We start from the raw sequence: 26,070 nt of genomic DNA on the forward strand, positions 1-26,070 counted from the left end.
GAGCCTGGCAAAGTTACAACCCAGAGGAAGAATCAGCCTGTGAGACCTGAAGAGTCTAGGAAAATGAACAGAGAAATAGAAATGGATCCACACGGGCAGGCTGGAGCACAGAAGGAGCTCTCGCAGCATTTTCTAAACAAACGTACTGAAGTTCAACTTTTGTTGGAAGGGAGCTTTGTAAAATCAGTACCCAAAGTATGACTCTTGAAGCCAAGAATGAACTTAATAAAACTGCTAACCTAGGGAAAATGTGTTTTTTGTACAAATACGGGATGCAGGTGTGTGGGCTTTGCTGTGAGGCTGTTCTGCACGCAGATCACTGCTCACCGCCACCTTTTCCCGTGATGCCCCTGGGTCAGCTTCCACATTTGTAAAATGAGGATTTTAACATGCCCACCTTATAGGTTTGCTGTGACAATTTACTGCAGTTCTGTCAGCAGCGGCTTTTGGGTACAGTACAATAGCACTCAAAATAGCCATTATTCTTATTATTTTTCTGATCTTACTACTGCTGTATCTTGTTTGTCTCTGATGCTTTACAGGAGTTTTCAAATCAGGTCTTAAAAATATATGAGCTTAGTGTCTTTTTGAAGTATGTTGAACACAAACAAAAATATTTCCCTACTTGCCTCACCTTCAGCTGAAACTCAGAGCAAAGATGAAGGAAGTAATTGTCCTTGTGTCCCTGGCAGGTCCCTCCCCAGAGTGAGTCAGTGAAGACACTCTGGGTTCTTGGAACTGCTTTACCCAGTTAGCTGAAGGAGAGGCCAGTGGAGCTGAGATTCATGGGAATGTTGGGTCATTTTGGACAGAGGAAAATGACCAAGCATTTTGCAAACAAGTGTTCTTATTTCCCAGGGGACTCCAGTGAGAGGCTCTGTGGGTGATTTCCTACAGACCAAAGCCCTTACATAGGGTGGACATTCCAATCGGCTGTGGCCAGCGACGTCTTTCCAACTGTTAGCAAATTCTGAGTTAGCTGTTAGGGCATATAGTGTAGATTGAGTTTGATTTTGCTCTTGAAGAGGTTAGGAACTAATAAATGAGTAACCTAGTAATCGAAACAGTAAACTGTGCAAGTGACTTGAGTCAAAGAGAACATTTGACCCAAAACTCAGAAATTCTAGTCTGACTTCTCTACTAATTATCTGTGGGACTTCAGGTGTACCGCTTATCCTGGGGATCAGTTTCCTCCTATGTGAACTCAGGGAGTTAGCTCAGATTGGGACTTGGATGCAAAGGGAATTCTGTGAGTGCTCTAAATGGAATACTGAGTTTTGCATGTATTTGTGTTTTTCGAAATGCTTAATTCTTTCACAGGTTTTTTTCTCTCAACTCAGAACTTCCTGTGACAGCAGGTTTTGGTACTTATGATTAAGATATGTCCTAAATTCACAAAGTAGTTAATGTCCACAGCAGGAGAAAGAATAAATGAGTAGCTGTTGTGACTGATTTAAGGCTGTGTGAGTACATATAATTCATTTTCACACCAGTGTTTACTTTATCCATCTCTGATGCACTTGCTCTGTTCATTAAAGGGTGTCTATATTTATGTATAAGTTACATGAATATGCAAGACATTATGTATGTATATGAGTATGGCATAGCTGGGTAGTGAAAGCTATATTTGGCCTTATCTCGTGTCTCTATTTAAATTCTCGGTTCCCACTTTGCAGTTCCACAGTTGGCAGTGTCCCAAATAATATTTGAGTCTGTTTTATCATTCCAGATGTTGAAGAAAACATTTATCACAAAGCATATTTTAAATTTAGCATTGAGCCCTGACCGGTGTGGGTCAGCTGGTTGGGTGTGGTCCCACCAAGCGAAAGCTCACTGGTCTGCTTCCTGGTCAGGGCACAGGCCTGGGCTGTGTGTGCAGTCCCCGGCTCAGGTGCAAAATAAAGGCAACCGATCGATGTTTCCCAATCACACTGATGTTTCTTTCCCTCTCTTTTTCTCTCCCTTCCCTTCTCTTTAAAATTAAATTTTAAAAATCTTTATAAAATTAGCATTAAAATGAAATATTGGATTAAATTGATTTAATACATAAGAGTAAATACTAAGTAGTGTTATCACTTAGTAATAAGTTTTAAAATCCGACCTCTACATTATGCCCAGGAGTATCAGCACAAAGCTGATACAATATAGGAAAAAATTAGAGGAAACTAAAAAGTTTGGAATATTTGTACTTGCGGTTATTCAGATGTTCTGGCAACTTGCAAAGAGAAAAAAATAGCATTTCTCACAGTATGGACAGCACCCACATTTCTCCATAGCACTCATGGTTCTTGAGATCACAGGTGATGGAGGCAGGAGCAGTCTGGCTCGCCTGCTTCTGAGACTGAATGGACACAGGTACAGGAACGAGGTGGGACATCTTATGTGGCTTTGTTGCTGCCTCTCTTCATGAGGCGGAAGAGAGCCGTGGGATTGCGCTGGCCCCTGCTCGGGCGTGCCTGCATATCCCTTAAGCTGCTCGTGTAGTGGTTCCTGAGTTGGCGACTTGTAGGTGCTGAGACAGTGTCGTAGAAAATGTCAAAGAAAAGCTCCAGCTAGTGCCCTTTCCTCCTGACCCTTCTGGAAATTTTCATCAGTTTAATTATTCTGGGGGGCGGGTTTGAAGTTTTCTACTCTTGACTATCTTTTCTGCATCAAACATTATTCTAGGCAGTTTATAGTAAATATTCTGAAAATACTGAATAAAAAATACTGAATACTGTCACCTGGGAGTGACAGTCTTACCTGGACTTGTGTGTCACCTGGGTGGTTTCACTGGTTCATTACAACTTGAGACAATACATTAGTGAATTTCTTTTCATCATGAAACGTAGGCAGAATTTTCCTTTTCATATTTTCCTCTTTGGTCATCTCTCCCTCTGCGACCAGATATCTAAGATCGCCTTCACAATGGAAAGGAGATGTAGTTTTGCTTTTAGAGCTGTTCTTCAAGCGCACATTTCTCTTGTGCATGAAGGTCTGGGTGGAGTCTGACTCCTGCAGAAGCCAACAGTCTTTCTTCTCCTCTCTCAGGAAATTGGCAGTCAGTGACTTTGGTTTATTTTTCTTCTTCCTACAGATTTGCAAACTTGTAACTGCAGGCAGAGAGAAAGGCAAATAAATAATCGAAATGTGGGGTGTGTGAGTGTGTGAGTGTGAGCACACACCAGCTCCATACTGGACAGGTGGTGAGTTTTTCTCTCAAGTTGCCATGGATTTGTATGTTTAATTAGGAGGCGTTAGCATCTCTGGTGGTGTTTAGTTATGTAGTCTCAGCAATTTTTTAAGGAGGGAGACGGTTCAAGGGAATTTTGGCTCTCATTGAGTCGATCTGTGGTTTAATATTCGGATATTTTGGGGGAACCAGGGTTCTGGCACCAGAATGTCAATTGGCCAAGGTTGTCTAGATGCTGTAGGAATGAAGAAGTGGGAGAAGGGATTCCAGTATTTCTTAAATCATTACTTAGCAGTAGGTCAAGGCTCCTGCATCATAATCAAAGAAGTGAGGCTGGGTCCCCAGCGTGTGTTCTCTTCCTTGCATACCATAATGCTGGCCTCTCCTCAAATCACAGCCCAGAGCCCGTTCAACCAAAAGGACACTTACATGAAGGGTGTGGCGGTTTACAGCCATTGTAGCAGGATAAACTCTTTAGGGAAAAAAAAAACAATAATATGCTGTCTCTTTAGAAATTGAAGTAGTTTTCAGAGCTTGAAATAGCCTTGGCAGCTTCCTGTGACCACTGTGTCCTTGAACTGAGAGGTAATCCCTCACCAAGGACTGACTCCTAAGTATAGTGCAATAACTGTACTTGTCTTCTGTGTTTTGGTTTGTATTTCAAAACACAAGTTATTGTATTGTCAATTTTTTATTTGCATGTTTTTACTTTATTCCTTTACCTTCGTGCCAGTAATTATGTACTTGGCTTTATATGCATAGGACATTTGACATGGTGATATTAAGAGATTTTAGAAGAAAGGTCATCAGCTGTCTTTCTGGGCTATTCTAAGATTTTGTACTATATTTATTTTGGATCCAGCTTTTCTTGCCCTTGATTAGCTATTCCTCCTCCTTGCCTTGGCCTCTCGTCATGCTTGGGAGCTTTTCAATAAATCTGTAATTGGATGACTGTTTTGTTCAATAAACAAACACAATCTCAACTTTGGGAGACAGTCAAGAAGACGGGATGGGACTCTCCACCGATGCCTCTGGTTCTGTGTGTGGAATTCCTGCAGCGAGGAAGCCGGCTCCCAGTGCACTGATGTCGGAGGTGTTTCCTGCTTGGGGAGGTTAGCTTTTACAAAGGGAAACCTGTTTCCTGAGGCATTCCCAGGGGTTTTGGATAATTTGGTGGGATTTAAGTTATGCCATTATTTATACAGTTTTAGAAATTAAAGAGTGGATTATTTGCTGAGAAAAGTTGGCTTTTTGGCTTCATGGTCTAAATCGGTCTTCCTTGAGGTTCAGCGCGGAACGAACACACCCGGCACTAGATTGGGCTTCCTGTGTTGTTGGGGGACATTGACTGAGCATCAGCAGGAAGTAAGTGGCCCTCAAGAGGTAACGAGCCTTCAAGCCTAGGACTTGAAGAGATAACAGCAGCACCCAAAAGGACCTGTGTACATTGCCCCACAGGACCCCGTGCCTGCTGACCTCCCTCTTTCCTCCCATCCACCAGCAGAGCCACAAGCACTTTGTGAAACTGCGTCTGAGTGATTCCAGAGGCACAGAAAACACTGAACCTACCGCAGCGTCAGGATCAGAATATGACTCCCATTACCTCACTTTGTGGCCCTCCTGCATCCTCAGAGGACAGAGCTGGAAAAAAGATCAGCGTCTTATGGCTGATTCTTTGCTCTCCTCACCTGATATTACAGTAGATTCTTGCTATCATTTCTATTGAGTCTCCATGAACATTGAACTGGTGAATAGCGGTCACTGTTTCAGTATATCCTAGGACATAGACAGCCGTAAGTTACATAGACAGCCTCTGCCACAGCATTGTCTCAGTCAACTAATAACATAACCTTGTTCTGTTTAAAGTGACAACAAATTTTAGTGGACAGTGAACTCCTGATACTATAATTCATGCCTGCGCCAGGCTTATCTAATACTTGCATTTCTCCGCAAGGCACCTCACGGCTTTCTTGCACTTAGGAACACTACACAGCACTGCAGTCTGTGCTTGGGGCCATTTTAAACACTGAAATCACCAGCAAAAAGCACAAAAATGTGAAAAACAAGGATACTTGTTTATAGTATGAAAGCTGAGCTGAAACAAGAAGGCAGATTTGACGTCAGCGGGGACTGTGCTCATGTCCAACTCACATTTTTTGCTGCCCCGTGTATGTCTACGAATGGCCACAAAAGCAGCACTAGTATTGATATCAGGGTTGCAAATAAATTTTAGTGAGTGGGCATATACATAAATATCTACTATGTGATATAAAATGATACCAATTATTGTGAGAGGAATCCCCCCCCAGGCCCCGCCCAGCTCAACTCTATAGTTCATGTAGCAGACTCATCATTTGAGGTAAAAATGAGTTACAGATTGGTGGTGTGACTGATATCCAGAACACACTTTTAAACAACCTCATGTAAAGTGAAGACCGTCAAGGAGAACTTACCCATTTAGTAAATCCTGTTGTTGAACAGATGGCAGTTTACATTCTACCAGGCTTCAAACATCCAGGGAACAGGAACAATGTCTTGTGTATCCGCATGTCCTTGGTATGGAGGGTAACAATGGCCAGTGCATAGTGGGACCTCAGCGAGCGAGTGAACACTAAATGAATGAATGGAAGAAAGAGCAAGGAGAAACCTGCTCATGATGCCTTCAAGGGCACATTGGGAGGCTGCTGCATCTTCTCAGCACAGGTAATTTTCTGCCCAGTGTTTATGTCAGTGGTTATTAATGGTCAAAAACAGTAATGTATTAAAGGTGGTGTAGCAGGGGGGTGGGTATCATAGCTGGGTCTGAAAAGGGAGTACCAACCATACTGAGAAAACTACTTAAGGGCTAGAACAGTATTTGACTCTTCCATCTTGCCTTGGAGCCTGGTTTAAAGTTTGTTCTTCCTCTGATATTTCTGCTGTCAACATCCCTCCACTTCGGTCCTACTCCCACGCTGCTGTTATTAGATACGTCTCTCTAGAACATGGATTTGATCATCTCAATCTCTTGCTTCAAAAACTCCATTCTCCCCATAAGATACGAATCAAAACGCCTTACTGATCTGGTTCCATGTCTGCACTTCAGAGTGCTGTCTCTTACCATGGCACTGAAGTACACCCTCTGCTCAAGCTATACTGAACTTTTCACACTGTTCCCCGAACATGCCTTTTAGGACCTCGGGCCTTTGCCAGTGTTGTCAGCTCCTTCCCCCTGGTCTCTCTCAGCGTCTGTGCTGTGTCTGTTCTGTGAGAGGCCCACCTCCCCGACAGGTATGAGCTCTTCAAGGGAAGGCTCTGTTATTCTCACCTTTGTGCACAGCCTCTGGCATGTTCCTATTCAGTAAATATATTTAACCAGCAAATCAACCTAAACATTACCTGGAGAATTTGGAAACATGAAGCTTTAAGAAATTATTTTAAATTTTTTTAAAAAAAGGGTAGAATATCATTTTCTGAGTATAGACAAGTAGAAAGATGTGGCCATTCTTTTGTTAATTAGCTTTGTCTATTGTAGAAAACTGAGCCTTTCCACTCCTCAGGAAACATCTATACCAGCGATTTTCAAACAGTAAGAATTTATAAAACAGACAACACCTGACTATTTAGTCAGGCGCACTGACCTCTATTCCCTGAGATTTTCAAATTAAAAAAATGACAACAGCCAATATAATGGTCATTTGCTGTGTATGAATCATAATTATACCTATTTTTGTCCGATCCACAAAAAATATATTTTTGGTGTGCCACCGAGTTTTAGCAACTTGTTTTAGTGTACAGTGAGATGAAAAGGTTGTAAATCACTAGGTTCCCCTGCCCCCGATATAAACATCCAGAGACTAGACTTAATTAAGATAGAAGCTAGTTAAATTTTATATGAGAGGAAATGACATTCAGTTTCAGATACTATCTATGTAATTATTTCCTGCAGATTAACTGTTTGTTTCAGCAAATGTTTATCATGGAGCTTCTGTGTACAAGAAACTGGGCCAAGGGCTTTGGAGCGTGAAAAGATAAGCAGAACACAGGGGCTTCTGTCTGGTGAGAGAGAAAGATGTGGAAGCACATTTCTTTAAAACGGGATAAATTACGCACTTGCTGCAGGTAGTGCTGTGGTAGAATAAAGGGAGGCGAGAGTATTTCCATTCTGCTCAGTTTTGCAGAAGAGCCTGAATTTAACCTGGGTCTCGAAGGGTCATTTGGGGGTAGCTGGGTAGCAGGGCAAAAATGAAGGAGTAGCGTGGTGAGGGCAGTTCCAAGGAGAGGGAACTGTACAAACAGAGGCGCTGAGAGGCACTGAACGCGCAGGGACCAGCAGCAGGAGAGTAGTACTGCAAGGAGTGTGAGGGCCTGGGGGGAGTGTTGTTAAACAAGAGTGGAAAACTATGTCAGGCCCCTGTTACAGAGGACTTAGTGGTCGTTTCCTTGGACTTCATTCTGTAGTCATCACGAGTCCTGGCAGATTTTTAAAACAAAGGAAGTGCATGACAGCAGCAACAAATTTGTAAGCACGTACTGTGTGTCAGGCACTTTTACTAAATCCTCATCATGACACTTAGAGGTTAGTCCTATTGGTGTAACGTTTTATAGATCAAATGGAAAATCCAGAGAGGTTAAGTAACTTTTCAAACATCTGAAGTAAGTCAGTGGGGGCTTGCGAGTTGAAGCCAGGAAGTCTTGTATAAGAACTTGGGTTTTGAGCCTAGCAGTGATGAGGGGATTCACAGAGACTCTGGACTTTCTGAATTGTTTGCAAACTGTTTGGTAATGTGAATGTGGGCATTCGCTTAAGAAAAAAAAATCTAAATCTATTTCTTTAATCATACAAGAGGTATGCACCAAAAAAGGATGCTAAAGACCGGCATCAATCTCTTTTCCCCCAGCGAGTTCAGTGCCCTGTGCCATGACTTTACACCGAGGCCGGAAGAAGCAGAGCAATCTGGCCCTGCTCCAAATAAGAGGAAGTGTCACAGTAACTTGCAGGAATTGCTGTTACAAGTAGCAAACTCTTCCTGATTGTGAGAAACAGAAAAAATGTCCAAGAAGTTCTTTTGAAGGTAAACATGAGATATCAGGGCCTTGAAATTTGTGATTATTTGAGGGCAGAGAGCCTAGCTTTCCACTGGGAAAACATTATTCTTTTAAATGTCAATAAAAGCTAAGTAAACTCCTGAATCCTGAAATGTTTTTGAAAAATGCCCAGATGCTAATCTGCTTTCAACTGGACCAAGCTGTCTTTTTACAGAAAGAGGGACTTACGGGGCAAGCACGTGTTAACCCACGAGACTGAAAGTTCCTTGCAGCCAATGGTGAATCCAAAGACAGGTGGCAGGGTAAATGAATGAATGCAGATTAAGGAACCACTCATCTTATATTGCTTGAGAAATCACATTAATACCTAAGTTTTATTTTGAGTAAAAATGTTCATGCTTTGAATATGTAAATTTTAAAGATATTTCTATCACACAAGTCTAGCAAGTATAGTACTTAACAGTAGAGATCTGGATTTCCTACTTAATGGTGTTTTTCTTAATAGTTTTTTCATCTTCGCTTTCTTATTTTCTATTTCCTTTTTTTTTTCCTGGACCATTTGAAAATATCTTATATACAGTCCATAGTTAGATCTTTACAGTTGTTAAAAAATACCTTTTATTATAGTTTTGTGCATTGATCAAGGATTCAGTCGAGGATTATAAATAGCCTTTGGTTGTCATGTCTCTTTAGTCTCCTTTATGAATGGTCTCATCTTCCTGCCTTTCTTGTTTTTCCTTATTTGGCATTTCATGGCATTAACATGTTTGAAAAGTCTAATGCAGTTGTCTGGGAGGAAGCATACCCTTCCATCTGGGTTCTTCTCACGTGGTTTCCTAATGATCAGATTCCGTTTAAACACTGCTAGCGAGAACACACTGCTGCTTCAGGGTGCTTCAGGAGGTACCCCATCGGATGTTAGGCTGATTTTAATCCCTTGGTTAGGTTCCTGTTCACTGGACCTCTCCATTGCAAAGGTCCCTAATTTTGATAACTGACAAATAATTCATGGAGACCATATGCATATCTCATTCCCTACCTCCCAGTATTCCCCCAGTAGTTTTGAAATTCACTTTTGATTTGTACGTGTATCAGTTATGTTGGTGGTTTGCAATAGTGTGCTCAGAGAATTTTTGAAGTCCCTTTACTGGAGAAAAATTCTCCTTTTCATATCCATCCCTGTTTGGGAAAAATATTTAGGCCCTGAAGACAGGTAGCAGGGGAGTTGGTGAGACTGAAACTCAGAACAACTGTGCAAACATATGTTAACATTTCTAATGTGCAGAGTGTCTCCTCTTACTTTTCTAGTGTGTGTACAGGAAAGTTGAGAGAGAGAGGGAAGTGGGGGGTAGGAGGGGTGCATGCACACGCATGAAGGCTTAGTTTTGGGGGTTTGCACTTAAAATAACCTTTATGGATGCAGATGAGGAAAAACAAATTGCCATTCTTATTTCCTTCTACACTAGAGAATTCAACAGTAATGGGAAGAATTTTCATACAACAGTCACAATCTGAACAAGTATTTGATGCTTACCTTCTCGTTTGAAAATGCCTCAGAAGTAGTTCTTTATGAGGCTTATTCGATTGAAATCGAATGGGCATCAAAACCATGGCATTCTTTTGAAAGGTAGGAGGGTAAACAGGAATTGTTTAGCAGGGAGCTTTCCTGATCTAGGCTTCTAATCCTTTCGGGAATTTATCCTAAGGCTTTTATACCTACCCTGCTCCTGACTGGCTCACTCAGTGACTTGGTGCTATCTGATGAGGGTCTTATTTCACCCTTGAAAGCAGTGTTGTTCTCTGTCGGGGTCTTAGGGGGTAGCCAGACAAGCTTGACTTTAGGCAAAAATGCAATATAAAACCCACCCATCCATCTTGAAATCAGAGAGTACCCTGCATGCAATGTAAGTTCTCCCACTTGCAGTTCATAATGAAATGAAAAGATGTTTATTTTTGAAGCACTTAACTACCTATCCTACATAAACAAAACTCCTTTTTAAATATTAGGGTGAAGACCTTATAAGGCAATCTATGAATTCATTTATAATTTGCTTCATTTTTCTTTTCAGTGTTTTGTAAGAGGATTTTGGACTCTCTTTTTGTGATAAGTAGACCCAGGCCTGTGCATCCTCTTAGCCATGAATTTTCACATTGTGTCCTTAAAGTCTGGCAAAATGATTTGTCTCTGTTTTGCTGGTGTGGTATGATCTCATACCAGTTTTTCCCTTCTCACTGGGATCCTGCTAAGTAAGGCTTGGTATGGGGTGGTTTATAAAATTCACATTAGCTTATTCCATTTCTGTGTTCAGTGAGAGCTGAATACTCCCTGCGTTTCCTCAATGAGTTCTCACACTCTGCTTCTGGGTGTCTTATGGCATTGTCGTTGGGTCTGGAATATGAACGTAGGCGGTGCCTCGCTAATTCAAGCAGCTGAGCTTTATAGGCTACAAGGCTGAGCAGTTCACTTTGAAGGAATCATTTCAGTTTTGGGTCTTGAGACAGTGGATCCCCAAAACTTACTGATTTATTAGATTAGCATGTGCCTGGCAAGTATAATAATTCTGCCAGAGGCTTGAGGTTACAGCAAAGCTAGTGTCTTTCTATGACTACTTCCAGTGTTCTCGATGTGTAGCGCACCTCCTCCAGCCCAGCCCTGTGTGTGCGGCATGAAGCAGGGAACCTACTCCCAGTTGGCATGCAGCTGATAGCTTCATACTGTATTTGACGCCATAATAAATGAGAAAGTTTTGAAATATTTTCTGTTTTTAAATACTTTGACTCACATTCTAAGCTGTAGCGTGACAACGCCAAAGAATATTTAGCATTTTAATTCTTTGCAAGGAATATTTATTGTAAGGGCTTGGAAAGTACATTGCTTGATTCACAGAGGTAGGTTCATACTTGTCCAGCAGGTTTCTACAACACTGAGAAATGTGCAGGGTTTACTTACTTAGTGTGGGCAGTCTTTAAAACCGTGCATTTTAGTTGCGTGTTTCTTAGAGCTTGACTTAATTATGAGAGATGGAATTAAAATGACAGCAAAACTGTGGCCGTGTGTGCTGTGACGGAAGATACCGTCTTCCTTTTAGGCATGCCACAGCGCCAGGTCTGAAGCAACATGAAGGCTCCATGGTTAGTCATTGAATGACATTTTCAAATTAGTCGCTGAATTCCCTTGGTCCTAGGTTTCTCTGCCTCTCATCACCACCTCACTTGACCTTACACAATTGCCATTTTCTCTTCTTCCTGCCACTCACCCCTCACTTCTCACAACGCCGTTCCTGCTCTTAACACTGCTGGTCCCATAGAGGTGGAGAGATAACTTGGTACCAGATACAGTGTTACAGTCTTGCAGAACTAAGGCCTGGTGCTTGCCCTCAAGAGGCCAGAGCCCAGTATAGGTGAATTAGTCATGTAGAGAGGTCTGAGAAGTCCAAGCCATGGTGTGAGGGTGGCGGAGTGGGGACTGGGGCCAGTTTAAGGAAAGGCACGGTCAGCTTTACCCAGAGGGATCAGACTTGGCCTCATAGTGACCCCAGAGCAGAGGCTTTAAGGACAAGCTCCCAGGGCAGTGGGGGAACTGAGAAGGTGATGGGGAAACGTCTCCAGGGGGTGGAGAAGGTAAGCCCTATGTTTTGGGTGTTGGCCAGGAGTGTCCTGTTGGGGATTTAGGTGAATATAATTTAAAAAAAGATCTAGGAGAAGAAGAGAGCAAGGCATTGTGAATGCAACTAGATGCGGCGGATATGCTGCAGTTCGGGAAGGAGGGGCAGATGCTGGATTGGAAGGAAGTGAATGAACGTCTTAGAACAGGTGCAGTAAAGGGCCTCACAGTCTCGGTGAGGTCAGACGGCAAGTGAAGGCAGAGGAGCTAGTTGAATGGAAAGATGTGCTCAGAGAGGTGGGTAGAGTGAGGAGCCTGGCGTGAAGAGACTCGGGGTGTGGCCAGGGGCATCCGTCTCTGAGAAGGCCCTGTTCTTGGGTCTCTGCCCTCTCCCTGTCCTGTCTGTCCTTGGGCAACATCCTCTCCACTGTCTCTCACACACAACCAGCCCAAGTCGCCCACTTTACCTCCACACCAGTTTCTCCACTGCCTTCAACTAACCACATTTGTTACTCAAGGAAACCGCATGTAAAACCTTTTAAAATCTCCCTCCCATGTTTGAATGGACTGCTTTTCAGTAGCCAGTGTTTACCTCATAAGACTCTTCTCTCCCACACCCTTTTATGGTCCTGTGTTCGTGTGGCTTTATCTCCTAAATGATAAGCCACTGGAGCCCGCTGGTTGAGTTTGTTTTTATCTGCTTTGGGTAAGCCAGAAGAGTACCTGGCACTCCTACGTGTAGATATTTGTGGCAGAAAGGAAGGAAAAGGGGAGGAAGGGGAGAAGGAAATTGAAATTGAGGGAAGGAATGTGAGACTGAAGAATTACACACTTTACCATGTGAACTCTGAAGGTTATATGGATTGTAGCGGAAACTGAAGGAGGGGAGTTCTGAGCACCTGTGGGGATCGAGGAGGACGGCAGGGGTACAAACTCGGGAGCTGAGTTAGGAACAGTAATGGGGAGGGGTCAGGGTAAGAAGGGTGAGTACGTGCAGCCTTGTTCAAGGAAGTTGACATGAATGACAGTTATAAAGGGATTTCAGAGGTCACAGTGGGGAATGGGCTGGGAGGGGACCTGGTTGAGTCAAGATATGTTGAAACCCACAACTTTGGATAAATGCTGCTTCTATGTGGGAAATATATCAATGAAAATTTACTCTTAAACTCTTGCTCTTGGATGTCCCTTGGATGAAGGCTTCTTGGGAGAACAGATAATAGCAACAACAACAACAATAACAACGTTTATGAAGTGCTTGTGTTGCCCCATTTATTCTCACAACAGCCCTCTGAGTCTGCATCATTATCTTTCCCACGTCACGGATGAGGGAGAATGGGTAAGCAGCATTCCCAGTCCTCACATCGCTCCTAAATGGGCCACTTATTTTATAATCAAGGCAGCACATGCTGGAACCAGCCAGGTCCCCAGGGAGCATCAGGACCTCTGTCTCAACACCTGAAGCACAGCTGAAGGTTTTCCCGGTGACTCAATCCTGCTGCCACTTGCTTGAGCCCCAGAAGTTCAGCTGAAACCGTACTGCCCAGCTGCGAATATGATGGGCTGTACCATTGCCTTCTGAAAGCAGGGGTTTAGGTTAATGGTAAAATAGTTAAATACAATAAGAAAGAGGGAGAGGAGAGAAGAAGAGGGCCTTCATGTTAGGCAGAATACTACTCCTTAAAGTTAAGTTCCAGGAGACTATCTAGATAACATGTATACTTTCAGCCTGAGTCAGGTGGTGAGCTGGAGGAGGAAGGCACGGATAACAAGAATATGGGTTTTGTTTATTGGGGCAAAATGGACTCACGGGGATCGAAGAACAGGGGCAGTCAACAAGTTTCAAAATCCTGCAACACAGGGTGTTCTAATTCAATGGATTCTTGAGGTTGGATTCTCTTGCTTCTGTGAGAGAGTCTTTTCTTTTGTGTCAGCAGGCAGGGGTACTCGGTGGGCTTCTGGGGGTGCTGTCTTCCCCAAAATGAGAGGACTTTCTGCCTGAGCCAGCGGAAGGCCCACCAGACTTTCAGCCAGGAGAGGGCTTGTGTGCTGGAATGCCTGTCCCCCTCCTCCAGCTGATCTGATGAGCTCGGGGAGGTCTCCGCAGTGCCTGTCCTGTGGCTGCCACTGCTTCGGCTTGTTGTCTGCCAAGGAAACAAGTGATGAGTAAGGTATGTGTAGTATATAGATATTTACTCATTTTTGAGTAAATATGGATATTTACTCATTTTTGCGGCTCAAATCCTTTTACCAGAAAACAACCCAACTGTCAACACAAAGTTCCCATGCTCATTAATACTGTACTTACACACACACACACACACACACACACACACACACACACACACACACACACACACACACACACACTTTATTGTGGTCATGGTTGTTAGCCTTTGCTTTGCTTTGCTTTCCTGTCCTTTTCTCTCCCTCAGTGGTGCTTAATATTTTGCCTTCAACTCCACCCTGACCGCTTTCCTTGCTGTTATCTGTCTCCCACTCCTGGCTGTGGGAGACACCCAGAGGGCCACCCTGCTTCATGGCAGGTAGCAATGCTTCCTGCATTTTTCCCTGGCCCCTCCATCAGGCCTGTCCTCTGCTGGCCTGTGAGGCATCTCTGGGCTCACCTGACCAAGTTCATGTTCCTGAATCCTTGGAGGAACCTGTGGGAACTGGATGACGACCTCATTTGCTTGTGGGTTGAGCACAGGCAAGCCTTGACAAGGGTCATGTTCTTGATGACTGACCTGCGCCATATCCAGGGAGGTGCTGCTGAACAGCTGCACATCTTTCTTTTGAGCAGGTTCAGGGAACACAGACTCATCATCTTTGTCATCTCTCTGATTTTCTAGAAATTGTTCAAGCTTTTGCACAAGACCATTGAGTTTACTGAGTGTCAGTTGTGTCTTCTCTTCGGGGTACTTGTTTATCCACAGGTTGTCTCCATGGAGACCCCAGCTGATGATGGAGTCTGAATGGTCAGAGCTCATGTCAGTACCACAGGCCAGGGTGATGCTTAGTTGGCAGAACTGCTCTGGGTTGTCCTGAATGTGGTCTTGTCTCTCCAGGAGTCTCCCTACAGTGTCAGTCTGCCACGACCCTTGGAAAGGAGGGACAGAATGGATTGAGGGCCCCTCGGCAAATGTGTTCTCATAGGAGGTTGTGTTCTGGCAGGAGAAGGTGTCCTCACCAGGGTAGTAGCCCACAGAGAGGCTCAGGCTTGACACAGAGCTGCGGTCCTCTAAGTCAACACAGCTGCTGCTGGAGAGCAAGTCCGCCATGGATTCAAAGGCTCAAATGTGAGGTCTCCCTAATCTCAGCAATCTTCAAAAGAAAGAAAAAGTGCATGAGATTGGTTAAGATGAAGAGGGTTGTCTGTGCATGTAAGCAGTAACATTATCCATTCCTTTTTCCATTTGGAACTATCCCACTCTGATAGAAGTTCATCCTGTGTTGCAATCTCCAGTGAAAGGCAAAAGAGACAGCCCGCCCCCTTTAAAAATCTATCTTCATATAACAGTCCTTCTACTAAGCATCTTTGCCTGATGCCTCACATTATCTGTCTTAGTGCGGCTGAGAGAACTTATGAAAGAAAAATTACCATTGTATAAAATTTGAAAAATATAAAAAATACAAAGATGAAAGTAAATTCCCTTTGTTCAAAGATAATGATAATCTCATAAAAATATTTTGGTGGATTTCCTTATAATTTTTTCTTTTCATATGTACACACATTTGTACATATACATACTCCCATTCACATACATATGTGGATATGAATGTCACATCCATTGAAACAGATTATTTTATGGCATAACCTATAATAAACATATATTTGGGAATTCTCTCATTTTTCAACCAGTTTCTTATTAATATTAGGTGGTGGTTATTGTTTTTAATAGATATGCAGTAAACCCCCTTGTCAATAAATCTTTGTCTTTGTATTCCTGTGTGTGAGTTGAGTGGATCAAAGATCACAAGCATATTAAAGGCTCCTGACAGTTGATACCAAACTGCTTCCAGAAGGGTGAGAGTCATTTAGATGACATCCTCCCACTATCTGATGGCATTTTTTTGTCCAGCTTTTCTTACCATGGCCCAGTAAGTTGGCGGGGGGCGGGGAGGGCAGGGAAGGAGGATACACAGACACCTACCTGCACAGGGCGGGCGCTGCTGTTCTCTGTCCTGGTGGCTGCTGTGTGAAACGTGCTACCAACTTAGCCTTAAACTCGATGTTCAAAATCCTTCAGCTCCTGTGTCTCCGTGGCTAAAAGGATAACAGCTAGAGGTCTGTGTTCTGGACTGTTGGTTGCCATGGCAACACAAAGATCCACAGTATAGTCAGAAAAATGGAAAGAGAAAAAAGACGTAGAAAGCCACAAGACCTATCCCTTGCTTCCAGAATATTCCATTACCACACCATCCTGGGCTGAAGAAGATTCCTCTTGAGGGTGAAGGATGGTTGCTTCCACAGTGGTGCTTACTTCCCTCTCCTCACGTAGATGTCTAAGATGCTTCCTATTTCAAGGAAATTTAGAGCCTATTTGGTGAGGTGGACATAAGCACGCTGTTATAGCACAGAGAGGTAAGTGCAGCAACAGAACTTAAAAATAATGGGGCGGAAGAACAAAACGGTGCTTGTGTAGCCATGGTTGAGATCTCAGGAGGTTGCTTCTGATGCGTTTATAAGTGGAAGTTAGGCGAAAATTGGGGGTGTGGCTGGGGGAAGAGGGCCTTTCAGGCAGAGGGGACAGCATGAGCAGGGACCCTGGGTGCGAAACAGCCAGTCATGTGGAGAGGAGAGGTCAAGCAGGAGTCACTGAGGTCATGGAAGCCATTCCCCCTCCCCGCTCCCAGGAACTTGGATTTTTATCCTGTAAGCCTGTACTAGGGTGGTGATGTTCATTTATCAGGCACTCTTCCATGCAATTCAAAGTCTATTGAAATACCTGACATGGTTAAAACAAACAAAATTAAACTTCCAATGGACATGGCAGCATGAAAATTATTGCTTGGCTTTGATGAGGATGGAATCCAAAAGTTTGCACTGGGTCGAGGGATGAATGGGGGGAGAGGAAGTAGGAACGGTGGACACAGACTGTACTTTTGCGGTGTCTGAATGAGAAAGCGAGAGGAGGATGCAGAGTCAAAGTCAGTTTCTGTACACACCTCCAAATAAAAAGAGGTAAGGAGTCAGTACTGGGGAGAGTTTCACATATAAAGGTTGGCTGCTTCGTTTGGAGAAAGTAAGGGCGGGGTCCCTGGCATGGGAAGGCAGGTTGGTTGTAATAAAAGGAATATATTGTTCTGTGATGTTGGAAGGGAGAAAATGAAAATGGATGTGGAATAATTTGGAGGAATGCATTGTTAAGTACCACATTTTCTTCTTTGAGATTTTCAGCTTCTGCCTTATTCCTGAGATTAAATCAGCATTTTTTAAGAACACCAGATCCGCTAGTTGGTTCTTTTTCTTTTCTCCTTGTTCCTAACATTATCTTGACTGCGTCTTCAGTAACTCAAGTGTCTTGGTCCCTCTAGAATTGCTGTTTTTGTCTTCTTCTTCCCCTGGGCATCCCTGCTGCTCACCACGCCCTCTCACCTCCCAGGCTGCCCTTCCCTTAGCCACTGTCATTAACCCTTCCGTTCCAGCGGCATCATGCAATTATTTGGGGATGGGTCAGATCATAGCTCCCCAGTGATCCAGTCTGGTCACTTTGCCTTCACTGCCGAGGTGTTCTCAGTGGGTACTTTGTGGGTGGAGATAGAAAATCTGTCCTTGTCCGTTTCCAGGTATGCGATTTTGAAGACAGATGTGGGTCCTCATGTCGGACCGAAGGCTCTCAGTTGCATAGACTAAACCAAATAAGCCTTTTCTATGAGCAGTTACCATGGTCATTGTCACTGCAGCAGCCTCCAGTCTGGTCTAAACTGTGAGGCAGTGGGAGACTGTCTAGTCAGTCCGGTCATTTTTAGGAAGGGAGTAGGGCGCCCACTCAGAGTTTCCTAGGGATGCAGTGCTTGTGTGCTTCGGAAAAGCATATTCTTATATTAACATTGCTTAGACTTGTTTTTGCTTTATGCTTTTCAAAAAGTTTTTCAAGTTTTAAATAGCATTAAAAGAAACAATACATTTTTTATATATCAAAAAGAGGCATGGCTTTAAACATACATGTTTACATTTCTTTTAAAATACGCAGCTCAAATAGTAAAAGTCCCCAAAGCTCCTCTTCTGCCCCCGAAAAAAGGAAACTGACTGTTAATAGTTCAATATGTAGTCATTCAGATATTCTTTCCTGGAAGTAGCAGTGACGCAAGTCACCCTTAGGATGCCACCTGCAGAGTGTGGTCAGTTCTGCAAGGCAACTTGGCTTTCACCTCTCATAACAGGTCAGGGGATTTGGTTTTCATTAACAATACCCTTGCGTTAATTTCTTTAAGGCCGATTTGACTTGCTGGCCGAGCTTCTCTTGGATCGAAGTCATATTATCTAAATAGCTTAAGCTGGCTCCTCATTACCTTTTCTCTTGAAGCAAATCGTCCATAATAAAAGCCTCTTGAGGTTTTAAAATGATAGTATGTCATGAATTTACAATGTTTTAGGCCTGAAGCCAGTGATAATGGTAACCTTAAAATTTGGACCACTTCCTAAAATCCATTTGACTTGATGGGATTTGAAAAGCTTATAATTTAGAAATTAAGCTGCTGTTATGGTTAATTTTATGTGTTAATCTGAGTGGGCCTATATCGGTTAACCCAGATATTTATTTGGTTAAACATTATTTTGGGTGTGTCTGGGAGGGTGTTTCTGGATGAGATGTACATTGGAATCCTTAGACTGAGTAAAGCAGGTGGCCCTCCCCAGTGTGGGTGGGGCATTGTCCAGCCCTCTGAAGACCTGAATAGAACAAAAAACTGAGGAAGGGAGAATTCTCTCTTCCTGTCTTTGAGCTGGGACCTTGGTCTTCTCTTGTCTTTGTGCTCAGACTGGATCTGGCATCTTCAGCTCTCCAGGTTCTCAGGCCTCAGGCCTTGGACTGGAATTTACATGGTCAGCATTCCTGCTTCCCGGGCCATTGGACTCTGACTAGAACAATGCCATCGGCCCTCCTGGGTCTCCAGCTTGCTGATGTCAGATCTTGGGACTTTTCAGCCTCCATAATTGTGTAAGCTAGTTCATTAAGATGAACCTCCTTTTCAAAATTCATGTGTGTGTGTGTGTGTGTGTGTGTGTGTGTGTTTATGTATATACACATACATAAATATTTGTACTGTTGGTTCTATTTCTCTGGAGAATCCAGACTAATACAGCTTCTTGTTCTTCATTTTATGAAATTATGAAATATTTTTAACCATACAAAAATAAACATCATGGGCCCTGTGATATGATGCTCTGAGGACACAACATCATTTCTGTGGTACTCTTGCCAGTAATGCATACTCTCGGCCTAATAGTGAGACACAATCAAACAAACCCCAATTGTGAGACATTCAACAGAATAACTGTCAAGTGTCAAGGTCAGAAAAGGCAAGGAAAAACTGAGAAACTGCCACAGACTGCAGAAGACTAAGGAGAAATAACGTGCACTGCGGGATTCTAGATAGGGTTATGGAATAGATGAAGGGCATTAATGTAAAACCTGGGGAGATTTCAATATGTGTATTTCAGTTAATAGTGTGATACCAAACGTAATTTCCTGTTCTGATTATGTTCGTGTTAAAATGTTAACATTGGGCTGAGGGATGTTTGAATACTCTGTTTGCAACTTCTCTGCAAGTCTAAAATTAGGTCAGAATAAAATAAACCTCTGTACTTAATAACTCATTTTGGTTATCTTAACATTTACCATAGCTGATCCATCATTTCTTTGAAAAGAAACAAAACATTCTGCATAAAACTCAAGTCCCCCTGTGCTCCTTCCCCAACTCCCGTCTTTCCCCACATCTGCCACTGCAATCACCATCCCGAAAATGGAGTTTGTCTCATGTGTGCTGAGGACCACTGTACACATTCATGTATCATTTACCTTTGAAGACAAAAACCCATGTCAATATGAATGTAAGTAATAAACTGAATTGTACATGTAAAAAATGGTTAAGCTGGTTAATTTCCTGCTATGTGTATTTTACTACAGTAAAAATAACTGGGGAAAAATCAATGTTAATAGACTGTAAGGGATGCTCTTTAGAAAAGAGAAAGTCCCTTATTCCCATGGCTGGTTTTGTTTTATAAGAACTACTGTGACAGGGCCATCCTTTTTCCCAACGAGATTAGCTGAAATATTTACTGTGTTTATTTTTAGGGGTGAGGAGAGGACAGGTACAGTTTTCTATGCTCTGATTATATGTTCATTCCCAAACAGACAGAACCCTGTCGAAGCTTATGTACTGAATTGAAGGAGGAGGATGGTGAAAACAGTGTTTTGGTGCAAGCTAAGTGAAATGTTACCAAGCCTTCGCTAGGTGCTTTCATATGTTTGGTCATTTAATTTTCATGACAACCCTCTGAGTGGCGTATTTTCAGCCTGGTCCTAATTTGAGCAGTTCACAGTGTCCAGCTCTGCTCCAGAAGCCCTTGGGAGCTCGGCTGCCACCACTGCGAACTGGCCTCAGCTGACTGTGTGCCTCACGGGTTGATGTGATTTCTCAGCAATGGTAGTAGATGGGAACTATAGGTCTCCTTTCTCACTTCTCCTCCCGGTATTGCAATGAAAGCAATGTCTAGGCCAACTTCTGCCACACATACAAGCATTTAATGGTAAGCAGGCCTTAGTGGGTATTTATTTATTTACTTATTTTTTTAAATGGGGGAAGGAGGGAGAAAGGAAGGGAGAGAAACATTGATGTGAGAGAGAAACGCCAATCGGTTGCCTCCCACATGCTCCCTTGCCAGGACTGAACCCACAACCTAGGCATGTGCCCTGACTGGGAATCAAACCAGGGACCTTTCACTTTGCAAGATGACACCCCAGCAGCTGAGCCACACTGGTCATGGTGAACAGCCTTGTCTGTGAGCTCCAGAACTGTGCTGTTTTATAGAATAGCCTGTAGGCACATGTAGTAATTATATTTACAATTAAATAAAAAATTGTTTTCTCAGTCACACCAGCCACAGGTCAAGTGCACAGTGACCACCTGTGCTCATGGCTACCTAAGTGCACAAGGCAGACAAAATATTCCCATCATTGCAGAAACTTTGGTGGGACAGAGTTGCCCTGGAAGTTTCCTGTGCTCTGTCCTTTTGTGTGTTTGGGTAGCACCCTGAACGAAAGGAAGTTTCATCAGAGCCACCTGGGACAGTATTCCGGCATCAAGAGTTAGCTCACTTGCTGGGATCAGGTGACAGTATTTCATCCAAAGCATCTAGAAACAAAACTGGTGGAAATATTTCACTGAGGGCACCACTTGAATGGTTTAGTAACTGAGTTGGATAGAGCCTTGTGCTTAGTTTATGTAAGTGTGGGAATATCTGTATAATACCATAGCCCACCATTAAACAATGAAAAATCATTGGGGCAGCTGCTTAATGGCAACCCTTTAGTGTTTATCAAAGAGAAACATAGTTGACTTGGTTTTCTGTTTATGTGAGCTTTTAATTAGTCATTCAAATGCTAACTGCCCTAGAAGGGGTTAACAATAATGATCATTTTTTGTTCACAACTGGCCATTTTGAAAAATTGCAGACCATATAACTGACTGAGTATATACATTAGTTTTTACATCAACCCTTTCCAGGAGGCATCGTGGGTATTAACTGCATATTGGAGCTGGATTGAATTCTTTAAAGTCCTGTGTCCAGGCTACTGCCTGATGGAGCCAGTTCATTTCATAAGTGAGAACTAAATGCAGATCATTTATGCAGTTGTCAAATGTAATTTACAGCTCTTCTTATTTCCTAATGTCAAGGATCATATGTAGCTCAGGCAGAGACTGATACCAACATCAAACGCCAGAGAAGCTTGGCTTCTCCGAGCTCTTTGTTAGAATACTTCCTGTATTTTTCAAATTTTTCAAATTAATTTAACACCTGTGTTCCTACCAAGTGAGTGCCTGTTAAGTTCTAGGCTACTTCTAGCAGCAGCAAACCCATTTTTATCCTGGCTTTGCTTCATCTATAAAATTGAGATAATAATGTTTTCTTTGTAGTGTGTTTGTAATGATTAGTGATTGAATATAGTGATTAGTGAATGAATGGGAAATGCTTGATGAATGTTTTATTTTTATTCCATAATTTAGGAAGCTCAAATATCTTCTTCCTCTTTCAGTGGTACCACTCTAGGGAAAAATTTTTTCCTTTTTTTAATTTTAAAGTTTCAAGATAGCTTCATTTCCAACCCTGATTGAGTGTAAAACTCATGTGCACATTTAATAATCACACTTGTTCTGTGTGGTTATCTGACTGGCTTCCCCACCACTGGTCTGGAGCCTCTAGCAGAGAAAGGCACGCCCATGTTGTCCTGGGCAGTGTCTGCTTCCTCCCGCAGGGTGCCCGGTCATCGCAGTTCTCCCGGATTCTGGAGGTCACGGGGAACCACCAGAGTCAGCCTCCTTTCCCACTGTGTCACTTACAAGCCCCACTGGAGCCTTTTCCATTTCTAGTATATTCTCCTATTGGGGTAGAAATGCCCGGGAGGGGTCCTTGGGGTGAAGCAGAGGTCTGGTGAAATGATTGTCATCCAACCTGGACGTTCAGACACCATAGATCCAAATCATTTTGAGGCCAACAACTCTCCCTTTGGCACCATTCTAAGTTGGATAGGCGATACACTTGGTGGGAAAAGTTTCCACAAGAAATCTTTTGGGGAAAGGATGGGGGGGCATAGACTTCCCTGGTGCTTTTATTTACCTCCGAGGAAACAAGAAACCACAGACCAAAGTGTTTTACTTGACCTCACCTTAAAGGACTAGTAGTCAAGTGCTCAAAATGCAAATACGTTTGTTTTAGTTCTCTAGGGGACTGGAAGGAAAGGGCCGAGGCGGGAGTGAGTGAGGGGTAGAACTTTAAGGAGACATGCTCAAGCTGATTATCCGGAAGGATTCCAAGAATTCAGGAGCAGGTAGCTTGGTACACAGTTCCCTAGCTAACCCAATGGGAGAAAATATCGATAAGAAGTAGCTGACCATGTTTTCCTTATATTCTGGAAAATCAGAAGGATGGTATACAGTATCTGAAGAACAAATGAAGAATGCATGTGCATAGGAGCAGGCAATGTGAATGCCTATTATACGTAATAATTCAGTTTAACTAACTAGAGGAAAAGCAGAATGGGAACAGGTGTGCCTGGGGTGGGAGGGAGGGCTGAGGCCAGATGCAGGTTGGGTGTCTCTCTCACCTCTCTGGCCATTTATCCTCAGCCATTTCAGAGTTCTCACCAGTAGACGCTGCCTGTGGACCAAAACCTCCTTCCCTGCTCCCCTTCCCATCTTTAAATGATTTACCAACACTGTGCTTTATATTTCTCTGCAACTTTTCCCCAGCACAGATACAGCATTCTCTCCTGGTGCCCGAGGCTAAAGAAAATTAAGCGACAGGAAGTTGCCTAAACTACAGGAAGTTCTCCACCTCTGGCTCAGATCTCCCCCAGCATCTGTGAACAGATGCTCTTGTGTGGCTGCACAATGGCCTCTTTTCAATTATGAACCACTCGTGCGTGTCTCCTTTGGGAAGGTAGTTTGTGACCCAGAATGCATTTGTGGTGGCCTACCAGCTTAGGAACTGGTTAATGAAAAGGACATTTATTCATGAAAATGACATGGGTTAATAAAAACTATAGGAATGATCAATGCTTTTTCAAATATTTTGAAGATAAAAAGAACTTTTTTTTAAAACCACAAAACCAATAATAGATGATTATGGAAAATTAGAAGATACAAGATAAAAAGAGGATATATTTTTCCCAGCCTAAGAAAAACAAAACGGTAGGTGTAGAAATCAGATGACTGGTTGCCAAGAGCCAGCAGTGGGGAAGTGGTGTCGGCTACATAGGGACAAGAGAGGATAGAAATGACCTCAGTCAGCTCTGTCCAAGAAAAATGGAATTTGAGCCACAAATACAAGCCAGTACTGTTTAATTTTTCTGATTTTGGTGGTGGTTACCCAACTGTGTGCAGTGATCAGAGCTCATTGAATTGTGCACCTAAAAGAAGGTGACTTTTACATGTTAAGTATACTCATTTTTTTAAAAAACCCCACAGTTTTCTGTTAGCCAGAACGAGCCAGTATAGGCTCTACCCATGAACATTTATTGAAATTATCTCCTTAAAATGAAGCTCAGAAATGGAATTTGTCAATTTTTAGAAGATAAAATTAAGAGCATTTATACAAGGCTAGTAATTTTTATAGACTTCAGATGTGTGTGGCTATTTTTCCTACACAGCTCAGTTTAGAAAGACTGGTAAAATTTTAATTAGTGCAATTAAAAAGAAAGATTTATGTGTGTTTGACAAGATGAAGATGAGCACAAATTGTTTTGAGAAAGACCCAGTGCTAATTCCAGGAAAGAGCTTGTCATTTCTGTTTCATAACTACTTCTCTTGCACTAGTATTAAAAGTCACTTGGCTCTGGACTTTTTTTCTGCTTCTGTTATATAACATGCTTTTGTAGTAACTGTTTTGACAGTGGATCTGTCTGTCTGTAGGCATTTTGGGGGTGTGTGTATGGGGGGATGGAGCTCATGCACCTACTTGATAGGAGGAGGTTGCGGAGCAGTTGGTTGTGGGGGAGTAAGTTAGCTTTCAGAACTAAAGCCAGGAAATATTTTTGGCTGTGGAACAATGTGTCACTAGTTATAAATAATGTCATTTGCCATTTGGCAGCTATTTTGGTGGGTTTTTTTACACCTAAAAAAATTCATGTTTAAGTTATGTTGAAACTAATGTAAACATTGACAATTTACAAATTCTAGGAGAAATAGGTGGAAAGGATATCTTCTGAACAGTCTTACAGCCCAAATTCCTGGACTGAAAATAAAAAGATAGAAATCCTTAGGACTGGAAAAGCAATTCCATAAGTGTCCTCTGGGGAAGGAAGACACACTGTTAGGAAATGATCCCCCAACATTTGTAGAGCACAAAGGGTGATGTCCATGTGTTAGCACTGGACAAGCTGCAGGCTACCTTTAAGAAGTAGACCCCTTGCCCTGTTCAGGTGGTGCAAGCAGTTGGAGGTCCCATGCACCTAAGGGTTTCAAGTTCTGTCCCCTTCTGGATACTTACTGGAGGCAAGCCGATCAATGTTTCTGCCCCCCCAACCCTTCCCCTCTCTATAAACTAGCACGCATGTCCTCGGGTGAGGATTAAAAAGAGAGAGGTAGTAGAACCCAGGTTAAGGTGGCAAGCTCTTCTCATTTTGTTAGTTCAGGGCCTAGTTCAAGTGTCCTGTGCTCAAGAAGCAGTTAATCTAAGTCTGTTGTTTTAAAGCTGAGTTTTGTCTCCCCCAGGGGTGATCACATTTCCAAGTGCATTGACAATGCAGATCCCTATCCCCACAATTTCTCGTTTGATAGAAGTGGAGCCTGCCCTTGCCGGTAGACTCCACCTTGAGAAGCACTCATTGCGAACAACCAGTTAGACTTTATTCGGCTTTCTCCCTCTATTAGACACTGTGACAAATTCAGATAAAAGGCAGGACCCCTGTTGTGAACACGCTGATGTAGCTGAGAGCAGGGTTCTTTAGTGGGACAGTTGGTGTGAAGAGGAGGAGCTCAGAGCCGAATTCAGGGCCATGCCACTGACGAGTGGCTCAAGGACGGGGGCTGGACTCAGGTCCTCGGAGATGGAACTGGGTGTCTGGCCCCCTTCAGGGAGATAGTGGGAGGCCAAGGGGGAGGATGGCCTCACCTGGGGAAGGAGCTTTGCTTAGATACCCACTGCCATTTTGAAGCACCAAGGAAATTGTAACAGGCAAAAAGAAATAGGGAATTTAGGAAGCAGACAGGAAGGAAAGCTAATTGTCAGAAGTTCTTGAGCTCGAGTGTGCATCAGTGTCGCCTGGAGAGTGTGTTAAAGCCCAGGTTGCCGAGTCCCACCCCCAGAGTTTCTGATTCAGTACGTCTGGGTGGGGCCTGGGAATTTTCATTTCTGACAAGTGTCCAAGTTCTGCTGATGCTGCTTGGTCTGGCGAGTGAGACTCACTTCTCTTAAGGAATTCGGTGTCTTGACTTATCAAAAACCTATGGGTGAGGACTGGAACAAACTTCAGGGGTAAGATGGGGATGGGGGTGGTCATCCAGGTGTCAGGTGACCTAGAACGCCTGTCCCATGGGCTTATCT

General features: G+C 43.1%; 2 protein-coding genes across 9 annotated transcripts in view; one reads left to right on the forward strand and one right to left on the reverse strand.

The window, feature by feature from the left end:
* PPFIBP1 (PPFIA binding protein 1) overlaps nt 1-26,070 on the forward strand; it is a 160,228-nt gene that overhangs the window by 57,372 nt on the left and 76,786 nt on the right. The gene's annotated exons all lie outside the window — the stretch shown is intronic.
* CUNH12orf71 (chromosome unknown C12orf71 homolog) lies at nt 13,634-15,082 on the reverse strand. Its single transcript, XM_053661424.1, has 2 exons — nt 14,429-15,082; nt 13,634-13,945 (listed from the first exon to the last, which is right to left on the reverse strand). Exons 1-2 carry the CDS (start codon nt 15,080-15,082, stop codon nt 13,634-13,636), a joined length of 966 nt encoding a protein of 321 aa, XP_053517399.1.

The sequence above is a fragment of the Artibeus jamaicensis genome, unplaced genomic scaffold (assembly GCF_021234435.1).
Source record: "Artibeus jamaicensis isolate MK-2021 breed Jamaican fruit bat unplaced genomic scaffold, CSHL_Jam_final contig_233, whole genome shotgun sequence".
Classification (NCBI taxonomy): domain Eukaryota; kingdom Metazoa; phylum Chordata; class Mammalia; order Chiroptera; family Phyllostomidae; genus Artibeus; species Artibeus jamaicensis.

Bases quoted from the DNA above. Each gene is read 5' to 3' on its own strand.
- CUNH12orf71 (XM_053661424.1), bottom strand. From the start codon at position 15,082: ATGGCGGACTTGCTCTCCAGCAGCAGCTGTGTTGACTTAGAGGACCGC. The intron at 13,946-14,428 runs GTGAGCCCAGAG...TTTCCTTGGCAG, and splicing joins AGGAACATGAACTTGGTCAG to ACAACAAGCCGAAGCAGTGG.